General features: G+C 36.1%; 2 protein-coding genes across 2 annotated transcripts in view; both read right to left on the minus strand.

Moving 5' to 3' along the window:
• The window catches only part of znhit6 (zinc finger HIT-type containing 6), a 29870-nt gene extending 28903 nt beyond the window's left edge, over positions 1 to 967 (minus strand). The window contains exons 1-2 of the mRNA XM_028026713.1: positions 776 to 967; positions 406 to 471 (exon numbers count right to left, since the gene is read on the minus strand). Of these exons, the coding sequence (XP_027882514.1) occupies positions 406 to 471; positions 776 to 858 (149 nt within the window). The 5' untranslated portion in view covers positions 859 to 967. The remainder of the gene's footprint in view (positions 1 to 405; positions 472 to 775) is intronic.
• A 1540-nt stretch (positions 968 to 2507) lies between these two features.
• col24a1 (collagen type XXIV alpha 1 chain) overlaps positions 2508 to 14306 on the minus strand; it is an 83356-nt gene continuing 71557 nt past the window's right edge. Inside the window, exons 47-60 of the mRNA XM_028028160.1 lie at positions 13574 to 13681; positions 11148 to 11255; positions 10914 to 11021; positions 9361 to 9414; positions 9194 to 9256; positions 8713 to 8766; positions 8560 to 8595; positions 7819 to 7854; positions 7521 to 7547; positions 6990 to 7055; positions 5968 to 6139; positions 4886 to 4995; positions 4506 to 4736; positions 2508 to 3852 (exon numbers count right to left, since the gene is read on the minus strand). Coding sequence (XP_027883961.1) covers positions 3706 to 3852; positions 4506 to 4736; positions 4886 to 4995; positions 5968 to 6139; positions 6990 to 7055; positions 7521 to 7547; positions 7819 to 7854; positions 8560 to 8595; positions 8713 to 8766; positions 9194 to 9256; positions 9361 to 9414; positions 10914 to 11021; positions 11148 to 11255; positions 13574 to 13681 — 1320 coding nt within the window. The 3' untranslated portion in view covers positions 2508 to 3705. The remainder of the gene's footprint in view (positions 3853 to 4505; positions 4737 to 4885; positions 4996 to 5967; positions 6140 to 6989; positions 7056 to 7520; positions 7548 to 7818; positions 7855 to 8559; positions 8596 to 8712; positions 8767 to 9193; positions 9257 to 9360; positions 9415 to 10913; positions 11022 to 11147; positions 11256 to 13573; positions 13682 to 14306) is intronic.

Here is a 14306-nt window from a genome sequence, read left to right on the forward strand (position 1 = left end):
TTTTCTTTCTGTGCCACTGAAATGAAACACATGTACACAATATTATAAAAACATCACTGGGGGAAAATATGGCAAAACAAATAAAAAGCCCTATAGAATGGAAGAAAGATAAATTCATGCATCAGAGTCTGTACACATTATGATGTGTCCTCAAGAAATGTTACTGTACATCTCCTGTACATATACTAAGCTAGGTTAACTTAGCAACTAAGCTATGTTAACCTTAACATAGACTTGGTAAGCTAACATAGACGCATTAAAGAGACAAAACAATAGAGGAATTAAAAACATCAACTATCAAAAAGCAAAAAAAGTGTTTTCAATACTATTTAGTCTACATTTGATGAGAAAACAAGCGGTTGACAGAAAGACAACCTTATCTAAAGACAAAGAAGAACCACTCACCTGCAGGTGTGTGTGAGGCAGGCAGGACATTTATACTTCGCTTCCTCTGATCCACAAACTCCACAACTAGACCAGAGCAAACAAATTGGAAAAGATATTGGCTTATTTTGGAGGGGGAAAAAAAACAAAAACAAACAATCTAATAAGGGGAAAAATAAAAAAAAAAGGAGTGATAACGAACATAAATTAAAAAAAAAACTAAACTCCAATCTGTAAGAGAAACGATAGTCTGCTGTGTGAAAACACATAAGTATATGACAGTGTGTCAACCTTTTGGAACGACTTTAAACCCCGTACAACAAATATAAAAACAGGCGCTAGAATTCACATGTTGACGATTCAAGCAGCGACGACTCGTATGTCTACTTACTTTGAGAGAGACATCTTCCGTTTGGTCCTTTTCTGCTCCTCCTCTGGGCAGTAGTTATCGATGTGACCCTCCACGTTGGACATTTTTTGTACTTTCTGCAAAATTATTGAGCACACAGCAGGAAAAACGCAACTCCACGTTGTTCAGGTTGCTGGCGGCATCAAAACAAACCTACTTCCGTTCGATTCAGCACGTGGAAACAAGTTCCGGTTGAAAATTCCGCTCATTGATGCCCCCTTGTGTCTGCAAGGAGAATCTGCAACTATCTCAAGTTGAAGACAGCAAAGATGTCCCGCATTTTGAACAGTATTCAATTGGTAATGGGACTAAATGGACTAAAAACTCAACTTTTTAACTCAACTGTAGTGAAATAAGACTTTGAGAGACTTGATTTACCTGTATAATTTGTTTGCAACCGATGACTGGAATTTTGATGATCACTATTTATGAAAATAAAATGTCTCAAAATGGAGCCACTACCTGTTCTTATAAGTTAAAATAATAAGAATAATACTCATAAACAAAATCAGTACTACAACTTGATTGAATTAGTGTGCACACACTTAAGGTAATACTTTGTTGAGGAACCTTTTGATTTTATTAAAATCTTTAGTCTTATTCAGGTGGACTCTAACAGGTCAGTACATCTTGTCATGGCAATATTTATCTACACCTCTTTGTAAAAAGCTCAAAATCCTGAATTTCAAAGGCCAAACATATTTGGACAAGACTATTTGGACTTTGGACAAGAACTTATGTTTCTGTCTTCTATCAGAGGCTTCTGTTTTACTACCTAAATCCTACAGTTTCTTTAATTGCTGCAGGTCGCTTGGCAGCTAGAGGAGCAATTTTTGTCTCATCTTTTCATCCAATTTGGAGAAACGTCCAGTTCTTAATGATGTTACAGATCTTGATTTCCATGATCTTGGAAATTATTTTCTGTCCTCCCCTGACTGATTCCTTTTAATAATGAGATCCTTTTGATGAAACACATATTTTCCTGTTAGAGATGACTAAGAAACTGTCCAAATAGAACAGCTGAACATTATGTTACATTAATCAGAGGAACCTTAAGTGACAGCAGGGGTGTAGTGATAAAACTTGAATGGCGAGAGACAAGTTTTAAACATAGCCACATCTCAAGTTATAAGACTTAAATTGTCACTAATGTAACAATTTAGTGAGGTGTAATTAATTGTGGTATCTATTACTACCCACATTCCTTTTTGTTTCCAGTTGTACCAGGTTCTAGGTCGCACTAAATGTCAAAAATTCTAAAAGAATTTTTCACGGGTTTGTTTTACTTTTCATCACAAGGCATAAGATCTTAAAGACAATATGCAGACCTTTTTATCCACTTCATTTATATAAATGTTCACTATGAATTTTTGATATTTCAAAATTCAGATGTTAATTAAGGATGGACAAATTTGTGCATAGATTGATGAGTGGATAAAAGGATTTTGGACAGATTGATGGGCGAATGTAACTTTTCCATGTGCATGCATTGTTTAAAATGAAAAGCTTCTAATGCATACTGGTTGAAAACTGTAGTTTTAGATGTTCAGAATACTGAAAATAAAACAATAAAATGGATACACATTTTTTCCATATTTTGCCAGACTTGGGAAATGCCTTTAAAACCTGTGGTATTTATACTGGCAGTTATTATCATGCAAATATTTTTAGTTTGTCCAAAAAAAAAAAAAAGGGAAAAAAGCAGCAAACCGTCTGTGAATAAAATGTACCATTTATTTATTTATTTACACATTTCCATCCATTGTTATACTCCAAAAACTTCACAGAACGCTTTTAATAACATAATATAAGTTAAGACTATTTTGACTGTTTGACTCTGGCCAAAAATAGCTGCCAGTCAGCAAACAACCTCTGAATGTGACAAAGTATTTGATGAACAGTCACAGGAATGAACTCTCAAATGTACCTTTTAGACATAAATAACAGAGCTGTGATTGGCCAAACAGTTTATCTGAGAGTATAACTTACTATGCTACAGCAATGTGAATTTAAAAAAAAGATTATAAATAAAAAATAAAAATATGCCGTCAATATATACACAGTAACTTTTGATGACTTGTTGTCTGTTGTTGCAGCACCAACGGTACGTTCATGGACCTACCAAAAAGAGAAAAAGCTACAAAGCTGCGTCTATCAAAAATTGGTTCATAAATTAGGAATGACCAAATCAACATAAGTACTCGTATAACACAAAAAATCTTGATGTAACCGGTACATACAACACATCATTTATAAGGACTGTTTGACAATAGCAACTAGTCTAGAAAGCAAATAACCAGGTAGAGGTAGAGCACCATTGGTCAAGATGTCAGAGTCCAACTGGGCAAGACCAAAGACAAAAAAAAGAAAAAAAGGCTATCAAAAATACTGCCTTAGATGGGACTTTGCATTTTAAAGCAGTTGCATAATATCCACACACTATTGCACTTCCATACACTTTTGTTAGACAGTGCCCAGTGCAGAAGTCTGGCCCGTTCCTTCTGGTTTGACCCCTGCATAGGATGGTCTGGGTGTACTCTTTGTGTAAGGTTCGGAATATGGAGAGGCTGCTGCATTTGGAGGCCCTTCCCTGTGTTTAGGATTAACATATGAGCCCATATGCAGTCAGTCAAAGCACTATAAAAATGTCAAGCAAACCATTTTTATACATTTATCTGAAAGCACAGATCTCCTTTTTCTTGCTGGCACAAATGCTCCATGAAGTTTGAGTTCTCAGCACCTGGAAATTGTTACTCTCTAAAGTCTCAATAATGCTGTTCAATAAAATCAACCAACTCCCTTGAACCCATCCTTTGATCTAGCTGAGGCAGCATCTCTTTGAAAGGAAAGTGTGTTCGAGCATCTGTAGACGTGAGTGATTTATGAGAGCTAGTTACAGGACAATGTAGGGGTCAGAGGAAGCAGACAGGACCAATTTGTAAGTGTTTTCGATGGTTAGGCAGTGAAGAAGAAAATTCCTGGATGTCTATGATAGGTAGCTGACGACTGTCCTGAGTGTGGAAGAAAAAATGAGACTGGTGCCAGCTGCCATCTTGAATCTGAAATAAAAAAACTGTGATTAATATATTTAGTTTTTTTATGGTTCAGATGATTTACAGCACTTCAACAATCCAAATGTTTTCCATTTCCCCAGCTCATTTAAAGCAGCCTCCACACATATTAGCATCCCTGGTTCAAATGTGCAAAAAACAACCATCTGAAATACAAATAATAATAATAATACTTTATGACAGAGGTATAGTCTTTCATGGAAAAATCCAACTTTTGATCAAACCTTTAATTAAGATACTTTTTTGTAGTAGGATTGTTAGTCATTTCTCTTGGTTTCTGTTTAACGATTTCAGTGTTGTTTTGCTTTAAACTCTACAGATTTGGTTGTTTAAAAATTTTTATTAATGAGTTTATGATGTCGTGCTTTCTTATTTTTTCAGAACCAAGGACAAGTCTAACTGCTGTGGTTGTTGGGTTTTGGGTTTCATGATTAGAACCCAAAACCTTCTTGGTGCCACCAAGTGCGACACCGTACAACCACAAATACGTCACACTAAAATGTTTTCCATTAGTATTCGATTTACAGAAAACATTTGAATGATTCTCCTTTAGAGAAAAGATCCACTGACTGAGTTAAGCTAACTACACCATGTGTGTCTAATCCTGGTATTCAAAATGTGCTTTCTACCCATGTCATTACCTTGCATTCATCCTGAATCAGATGTGGTTCAAGTAGTGTGTTAGATGTATGTTTATTCCAACCAATAAACCAGGGTTTGGAGTCTTCTCTGTGCATGGATCCTGAGGAGCTGAATTTCTCTTTAGTTTTGTCGGCTGGATCACCCAGACAGTGAAATGTGATCCTTTGGCTTGCTTCAGAACTTAATAAATGGAGAAACTTCATTTGGACTTTCCCAATGTCAAACTCCAGCTATAAGAAAGGAGTAGAAAGTATGACTGTAGTATCACAAGCACAAAGATAATAGTAAGAGATCTCTTTCAGGCTACCAAAATGTATTTAGTTTAATTTCTAATGCTCAAAGCATTGACATGTTTAGTATTTTACTTCTTCACTGATACCTTATTGGGGGCCACTGGCTGTAAACAAGTCTGTCCACCTCCAGTAAAGTTGCAGAAGACCTTGAAGGCATCAGAAGTGCAGCCAAGGTTTGGATCAATCCAGAACCAATCTAAAAGTCCCAAATAAAATGGAGAAAATGTTCAATTACACAGAGATGCAACACTCACATTCATCAAATTTTGTGTCGTCTGAATATCCAAGATTATGGATCCTGGAAACATGTCAAGAAGGAAGGACTTTGGGTTCCGCACCCAATCTTTAAGGCTAAATACAGCCACCCTACCTAATTGCAGTCACTTGTATCTGAGATCTTGGCCTCTCCATTGTGATCAATTTCTCATGACCAGAGGTAAAGATTGGAACCCAGACAAATTTATCAAGGTTCTTTTTCATGACAAAAAAATCAGAGAAGCACCCACATCACTGCAGACAAGGCCCCAGCTAAAGTTAGAACTACTGATCAAACCTGAAATCTGGGTGTAGTGATGGACTCACATCTGGGCCTTCAGACACATAAAGATAGTTACAAAGTCAGCCTTCTATTAGCTGAAATAAAATTCCAGGATTAAAGGAATAATGTCCCACAAAGATCTTGAGAAACTCATCCACATATTTATCTTTAGTTGAACCGATTACTTTACGGTGTCTTCACTGGTCTGCCTAAAAAAATCAATTAGACAGCTGCAGCTGATCCGGAATGTGGCTGGTCATGTTCTCACTAAAACGTGGAAGATAGAAAACATCACCTCAGTTCTAAAGTCCTCCCACTTGCTCCCTGTAGCTCAGAGAATAGATTTTAAAATAATTTATCCTAAAGGCCTGTTGTTAACCCAGACCAGTCAGGACTTCTAGTCCAAGAATACTCTGCTGCCCCAGAATCAGATCTAAACATGGAGAAGCAGCATTCAGTTTTCATTCACCACTAATCTGGAACAAACTTCCAGAAAACTGCCAAAATGCTGAAAAACTGAGTTTGTTTCAATCAAGACTAAAAACACATTTGCTTAGATAGCAGTCCATCTTATTCTGGTGTGTCGTATAATTTGGCTAATCTGTCCAACATGTGACTCAGAAAACTTACCGTCTTTGAGTTGTAAGTGCTGACAGTCCAGGAGGTCTTTACAGACACGAGCCGGATTTTCCTTTGTGCCAAGAGGTTTTTTGATGCTCTCAATCACGCCGCTCAGGTAACGCAGGGTCTTCAGTATCTCTATGTTCTGGTCTGGCAGGTTCATTTCAATGTTCTGAAAGATCTGGTTAAGCAAGGCAAACAAAGGAGTCAAACTACAGAGTAATGAGGATATCAAACCTCTATTACAATCATCCTTTAAAATAGCATCCTTATTTATTTGTAGTAGGTGAACTTCATTAAACTAGAATTTCATCTGAAAGGGAATTTTCATAAAGGGAAAATTACATGCTATCATACAGATTCATTGCACAGAAAGAATGTTTGTTGGAAGTGGATGGGAACCAGTGAAGTGTCCAGCAGATATACAGTATGTAATCCTTTATCTGTTCCCACACCCTCTTTAGAATCCTGCCAGTGTTGTTTTGAATATGTTGAAGCTTTTGAAGGCTCTTGCTCAGGATCCCAATCGTCAGTTCCATAAAATACTCCAACCTGGAGGAGACTAGCATCACTTAGCACCTGTCTTCTGGAACAAAAATGACCAGTACTTGCTTTAATGACGATGGCATGAATAAGAGAGTTGCAGGACCAAAACCCAACAGACAATCTAAACATGAGACCCAACACTGCAAAGAAGAAAAAGAATAATAACATAAAGTTTTCTTCAGTAGAGCCCCAGCTTGATTGCCTCCATGCAATGCTACACTGATGAAGTAATTCAAACAAAATCTCCAAAAATGTGCATATGCTCTACAATATTAAGCAATCTTTTAAATTTGTCCTATCACCAGTTCTCTAACTTCGTGAGAAACCGAATTTTAGGTTTTCATGGGCTATACACCATGATCACAAAAACTAAAATATATCCCTCTGAAAATAAGATATCTTCAATTTTATAAGCTTCAATTTTTGAATGTAATGATTAAAACAAATTATCCTTCAATGATATTATGATATAGTGAGAACAGTACCTCTGTCCTGATGGCAGCGTTGGTGTCAGACTGCCTGTGGAGAGCTGAGTCATCATAAATGTATCTCTGTAGATTCAGAACCAACATGATGAGACATATTCAAACCATAACAGTCACTATCTACTGTAATTCTAGAGAAAAACAGCAGAAGGCTTGTATCTACAAAGTCTCACATTATTAATTTGAGCAGAATTAACAATAACAATCTTTTATAAACACTACAGATAGTCTTTGATTAAATAAACAGTGAGCAATCTGATAAAGTGGAAGTAAAACTGGAAGTAAAGATAATAGGACTTGATAAATGATTCACTTTGCCAAGAGCTACAAGACAAAATTTTCTGAAATCCATGATTTGTTGGTTAGTCGGTTTTGAAAAGACTCTAGAAAAAAAGGAACACATTTTAACAGGACATGGGAACATTATAAAGTTGTTGCCTCTCCAAAAATGTTACAAATTTTTTTCAGCATTTAGAATTTTATACTATCAAACTACCCTCTGTGTAAACATTCCTGCCACAAAACACTTACTGTGGGTCCAGGGGGGCCCGGTGGTCCCTAAAGAGGAAAAAAAGATTAAGATTACGTGAGTTACTGGCAAAAAAAATAGTCCCAATCAGATCAGTTTCTAAGATATTCTCTGTGAAGTGGCAATACCAGAAGATATAGATTTAACAGCTTTATCCCAAAACACAAAATACTTAAAAATATGATTTTTAGTATTAAACATTTTTAATGCATGTCAGTCCAGCTTTTAAGATCATTTAAATGCAACATATTCTGTACAGTATTTGTTTGATGGACATGTCATATTGAAGTAAAGACTTACTTGTGGTCCTGGACTTCCATGTGGTCCTTGAGGCCCCTGAAAGTATACCATAAAGTATAAAGAATTTACATACACTCATGATTATTATCAATGCTACATTAATTTTATTCTTTCATTATGTTTTCATAAACAATACCTAATTTCAAAACAAGACCATCAGTTCCCGAAACAACACACATAAAAAAACCTTGTAAAAGCGCACGAGGGGTCAGTGAGACCACACACAACGTAAAATATTTGTGGGGTCCAAATGATTCCATCTCTTAAGACTGCAGGAGGGTTAATATCCACTTGATTTGTTTTTCCTAAACCAGTTTAGGACCTGGTGTTTAGAACCATTTTACTGTTGTAACAAACAGTGTCCAAGTTGATTCACTTGGCCCGAACATTCACTTCCAATGAGTGGAAATTGGTCAGGATGTTTAGGAACAACAAATGAACTATTCGTAAACCAGAAGATGTTGGAGTGTCAGTGTCACTGTTCTTCATGCACATGTAAAATTTCCAGAGGACTAAAATGAGAAGCCAAATGCTTTGTGAAAAACAAGAGACTCTTAGGCTTGCTCCATGATTTTTGAAGTAAGAGCTATATTTCTGACAAGTCTTGTATAGTAGTTAGATTGCTAAAGCTTTCTTCTATGTCTCTTTACAACTGAATACTTTTTTGCCATCTACGCCTTCATCTCACAAAACAACAATATATTTTGAACAGCACAAACTTCACAAACTTAAGATACTCACCACTTCACCATTGCTTCCTTTTAGACCTTTTGGGCCCTAAAGCAGGTTAAAAAAAATAACCTTTCACTTTAACTTCAAACACGTTGCACTTAGCTGATTTTATGAAAGGCAAATAAAATGTGTAGCAATGACTCTAGACAAGTTTAAACGTACAGGTTTTCCTAGTGGACCAATCATTCCTTCAGGGCCCACAGGTCCAGCAAATCCCTGAAAGGTGAAATAAATTTGTACATCAACACAAATTGCCAATGCAATTACAAAGCAATATTTTTATCATTAGCCTTAATTAAAAAAATTATTTGCATGTATTTTGTGTACCCATTTATGTCCCAAAAATTATCTTTTTGTTTGTAATACAAGCACTTTGAAATGCCTTGTTGCTAAAAGGTGCTATACAAATAAAATTTGATTGATTGATAATACTCACGCAAGTAATATAAGAGTAGATATTCGGTTATACTAGGTCTCATATTAAAACTAAAATTAAATGTAAAAACATAATTTTAACTAGAGCACCAAAGTGGAAATGACACTGATCTTTTAAAAATGCACTGAAGACAACCTATTAAACCCATTAAACTTTGATATTATGTGTCAAATGAGAGAAAATCAACATTCACAGTTTATAACTCACCAAAGAACCTACAGGCCCTTTAGGGCCTGGGATGCCTCTCAGTCCCAAGTCACCATTTGGGCCCTGTTTCCAGGCAAAAATAAATAATAATGTCATCAATATGTTTCTTTCTAATATATATATTTTATTATGCTTCATTATAATTGCACAACTGAAATGTTTCTTACTTTTGGCCCAGAAAAGCCTTGTAACCCAACCATTCCCAAATCTCCAGTCTCTCCCTGCAGACACAAAAATATCAGTGACCCCAAAAAGACGTATGAAAAAAATAAGAACATGCATAGTGTTTATGATTTTATGTCATGCTTTCAAAGCAATGCATTCAATATCCCACAAAATATTCCCTTTGTGTCTATTTTGGAAGAACTTGAACAGATATTGCTTTTGTGTCTGGATCTACAGTAGCCCCAACAACCCTCCACATAACTTTCAAGAAACACACACACACAAATCCCCCACGCACACACACACACACGCACACCCCCGCACACAGGGGGAACGTCTGCATCTTTTTCTGTCTGTGTCTGCTTCCCAGGTGTTTCTAGTTGCATGTTTGTACAGCCAGTCTTTCACATCCTTTGGAGAGCTCCGTTTTCAAACCAGCGTCTTTGGCTGGGAAACTGCATTTACTGAGAAGTGTAAAGGAATCTGACCCAGGGGTAAAAATCCCCCCTCTGTTTTAGAAATGTCAGTGGAGATAACGAGTAGAAAGAGGGGAGATGGGGGGACTGAGTACTGTTTCCTTTCTCTCATTCTCTCTTTTTTTTTTTTTTTTTGAGGGAGTTACATAAGTGGAGAACCTTTTTTTTCAGGACACTGCAGCATGCTGCTCTTACATAACTTTTCAGATGGAATGTTTCCATTTCAGTTCTCGCCCCAATAATTTGGTGCTCTATCCAGGCTGGAAAAGCATCAGGCACAGATATTTTGACTAAATACATATCAGTTACATACAGCCTGAAGTTATATTTGGAGAGAAGTTTAGGAAAGAAGCCGGTTTATAATCCTGCTCAATGAGAACATTCCAAGGATGGTATCAGTTATCCAGATTAATGTGGTACGGTTGGTGGATTATGCTGTTATGTTTTTATTCTGATCAGTTTTCATGTGTCCTTTATTTTGGGAGATTCTGCTTGGTTTTAGTTTGTGTTGTGCGTCTTTCTGTCACGTAGCCTAAAGAACTTTATTTTGTAATCATTTTTCCACCTACATTGTGTAAAGATTCCTTTTCATATTAAATATGATTGAGCCTGCTTCTCTTTTCTGTCCCATTTGGTTCCAGCTCCCCAGTCATGCTTTCATCTTTCAGTATATTGCAATTCTTATCAATCATTTGTTTGTGTCCTAGAGTGTATCTATTATTTAGACATTTTCTATTTTTTCTTTTAGTCTTTCATAGAATTCTTGTGACATTAATTTTATTTTGTTGTATCATAAATTAAAGTGTAAGCCCCATTTACCTAATCACTTAAGTTCTTAATTTGCAATTATCTTTTGCATCTTAAGGGAATGTACATTCTTGATATTTGAATAACAATTAGAGAAATTTAAACACACATCAGGAAAAAAGGTGATAAAATATGCAAATCGGATGAAGGTAAAAATCAGCCAAAAGGTAGATTTTCATGTTAAAGTTTCTAAATTGCACAGCACCCTTGAAAGAAACATTTGGGGTTCTGTATACAGCTTTGGGTCGTATCTATGTGGAGTTTCCACTCACTGGTTGTCCTTTAGGTCCTGGATCACCTTTCTTGCCTTGGTCACCTGTCGACCCCTCTACGCCTTTGGATCCAGGAGTTCCCCTGTCTCCAAGCAGGCCGAGTTCTCCCTAAATTATTATAAAGTGTCATTTATTCACAAATTTATTTAAAAAAATATTTAATTTAATGTAAAACACCAACTTCAGATAATTTAGCTTTTTTCTATTTTTTCCTCCCGTCCTAGTTCTTCTCACCTTCTGACCAGGTGGTCCGCTCTCTCCAGGTGCTCCAGGAAGTCCAGTTTCTCCCCTGGAACCTGGACGCCCAGCAGGGCCCTCTGGGCCCAACAAGCCTCGTTGACCCTGCAGGTGAAGAAGAAGTGTAATCAAGAAAATGCTAGTTGCTTCTGGCAACTTGAAGAAGAACATCTGAAAATAAGGTAAGAATCATGTTTGGAAAAACATTTCAAAATCAGTAACATTGGCTTTGCTCTTTCTTCCCATGATTCAGGATTATCACCAACTTTCAGTAGAAGATATTTTTCCACACAACCTGTCTTGAGGCAAAAGCTTTAGTATTTTGGAATCAACAGCAATTTGGTATGACTTATAAATAAATGTAGGCAGACTTATCTTTAAATAACACAGAGTGATAATACTTAAATGTGGGGAAAATTGTATTTGGGAGAAACTATTGGTTAGGCAGAATTTTCTCTTTGCATGATGTATGACAATAAGAACAAACGTTAAAGAAGATCATTGTTGTGATCAGCTGCAACAACGTAACCAGTTATCAGAAATTTGCCACTTAATTTTAAGAGACTAATAAAATAGCAAATTAATGTTAAATATGTGATCAAAACAAAACATATTGTTGTATTAAACATTATGAACCCAAAAATAATTTCCACCCATGTTTTCGACAAGCATCTTTCTTCTTCAATGCCTTCTGCTTCACAGCTAGATGCAACAAAGAAGGTAGCAATACAACAGCAAGAAAATGTCCTGATGTAGGGTAGGAGGGTTTGTTAGTTATGAGAGAAAATACCAAAGTTGTGTAATTTTCTGATTACACTGTTTCTTGAGTTTTAAGGGTGCCACACAAACTCTACCAGTGGTCAATGACTTACTGTCTAATTCTGCTTCACCATAAAAGCTAGTAAAACATAATGAATACTAAAACCAAGTATTTTCCCCTTTAATTAAAAAAAATTTAAAACGGTAACAGTTGTTCCTTTGTAGTGTATGGTGGTTTTCTGCTCCATTTGCTGTGTGGTGAAGCAAAATGGAAAGACTCACTAGAAAACACACAGAGCTCGCAGTCATCCCAGATACGGCTTCTATTCTTCAATCTCTTTGAGACGATTTGACAAGTTGAGAATCAGACGAAAATTGCAGAGCTGTCATGAAACCCCAAAAGGAGTTAAAGGTTTTTTTTGTAATCCTTCAACTTCTTGAGATTTAATTAGGATGGAGCAGCAACTCTCTCACGCATATGCATGGTGAATACTGGAGCTATGGAAAATGTTGTGGAGAACTAAGATGATTGATTTACAGTTGGATGTAGAGTTGGGCAAAATCCCACGCTAAGGAAAATTCCCACAGTTCCGGCAGTGGCCATTAAAACACATGTGAACATGCAAGCCCTCTTGAGTATAAAGGCTATAGGCTTTATGGGTTGTTTGGAAATCAATACATATCTGGTTTTGAACACACACTAGGCCATTAAAAAATGGGAACTGCTCAGCAGAGGCTCCTATGTGGCCTGGGTGATAATTTTACAATGTTGTTGTGGAGCTTGGCAAGCCAGTCTAATATTACTTCAACTTAAATTACATGTCATAACATTTTTAACACCCTCTTCACTAGACTATGCAATGTTTTTGCACATTAAAACTATTCTTAGGTTCGGCCATCTGCGTTCCTTTGGCTGAGGTTTATGGAGGTAAATTAAAAAAATACAATACAATAAAACGTCAACAAAATTACACTGATTGGATAGTTTATGTGATGAAATGACACATTCCTGTCCAAAAACGATCACTTAAAATGCAATATCTGCATTACTCTGTGAGATAAACTACCAAAAAAACAAGAGATTCCTGAATTAGTCACACTAGATTTTTATATGACGTTGTGTAAATGAAATTCACACAAGGGAACCTGACTTTCCAAGCCTGTATAAAATTCTCCAGTTTGGCTGCTGACATGTTTAAATAAACCCACAGTGCTACAATCAGGTGAGACCAATAAAATCAAACAAGTCAAGCAAAGCCAAGTTCATTTATGAAGCACTTTAGAAAGGGCACTGACCAAAGTGCTAAACAAGGAATGAGTGAAATAAAAGAAAATAATATTATGATTTTTAAAAAAATTTAATGATTAAAGGTAAAAATGGCAAAAATAAAAGGCCACAGACAATAAATGAAAATAAAACCAAAATAAATATAAACTGACCAAGATATGAATGTGAAAAAAGTTTCAAAGATTAGTAAAATAAATTACAAATTTATTTTACTAAGATTATAAAACCACCAGATTGTGACAACATACTTTTAAGGCGGTCAGAAGTTATCTCCAACATCTGTGCACTCTAGACTTGTTTGTAGCATTTGTGTATGCTAAAAGCTTTAATCACAACCAAACAGCCACAATCTTCCGCAATGCAATGCAGCTGTTACCTGTCGGCCTTGTTTTCCTGGCAGACCTGGTAAGCCACTCAGTCCTGGAAGACCATCTGGACCTGCATAACCTTTCAGTCCCGTGAGTCCAGGTAAACCAGTTGGACCCTGGAGAATTACAACATCACTTATTTAAAAATTCAAATTCAAAAATACTTTATTGATCCCAAAAGGAAATTAAATTATAGTAATTTTCAGGCTGAAGGCCATTTGTACATGCCAACATTGTCCTTATATGATGATAATCCCAAATGCATTCTTGTTAAAGCACCTGGTGTCAACAGTTTTCTTTTTCCTCTTACACTGGGACACACATCAGTGTCTGGAGTCTTAAGATTAAAATAAACCTTAAAAAATAAGTCGTATTTTTGCTGTATGGACACTCCAAAGCTATATTTGAAAACCTAAAATTTAATTTTAAGTTTTGTTCCAAAGTGAATGGGATTAGGTATCCTTCTTTAATCATTTGCTAAAAAAAGCTTCATTACTTAACATTGAGAAGCTTGAAAGCTTGGTTTTGTTAATTTCCTTTACATAATTGTTTCAATGAAAATATTTCTCTCAAGCCACAGTCTCTTCAGAAGGCATGCTTTCTATCGCTGCTCAGTGCAGAGTAAAATAAAATAGTATCTGGCTTTTTCAGCAGGCAAAGTTGTTTTTTATTAAAAAATATATGAAATTTACACAGCAGTTAAAATGTTGCAGTAGTTTCTGTCTAAGCCAGACAATTGTT

The sequence above is a fragment of the Xiphophorus couchianus genome, chromosome 9, assembly GCF_001444195.1.
Source record: "Xiphophorus couchianus chromosome 9, X_couchianus-1.0, whole genome shotgun sequence".
Classification (NCBI taxonomy): Eukaryota; Metazoa; Chordata; class Actinopteri; order Cyprinodontiformes; family Poeciliidae; genus Xiphophorus; species Xiphophorus couchianus.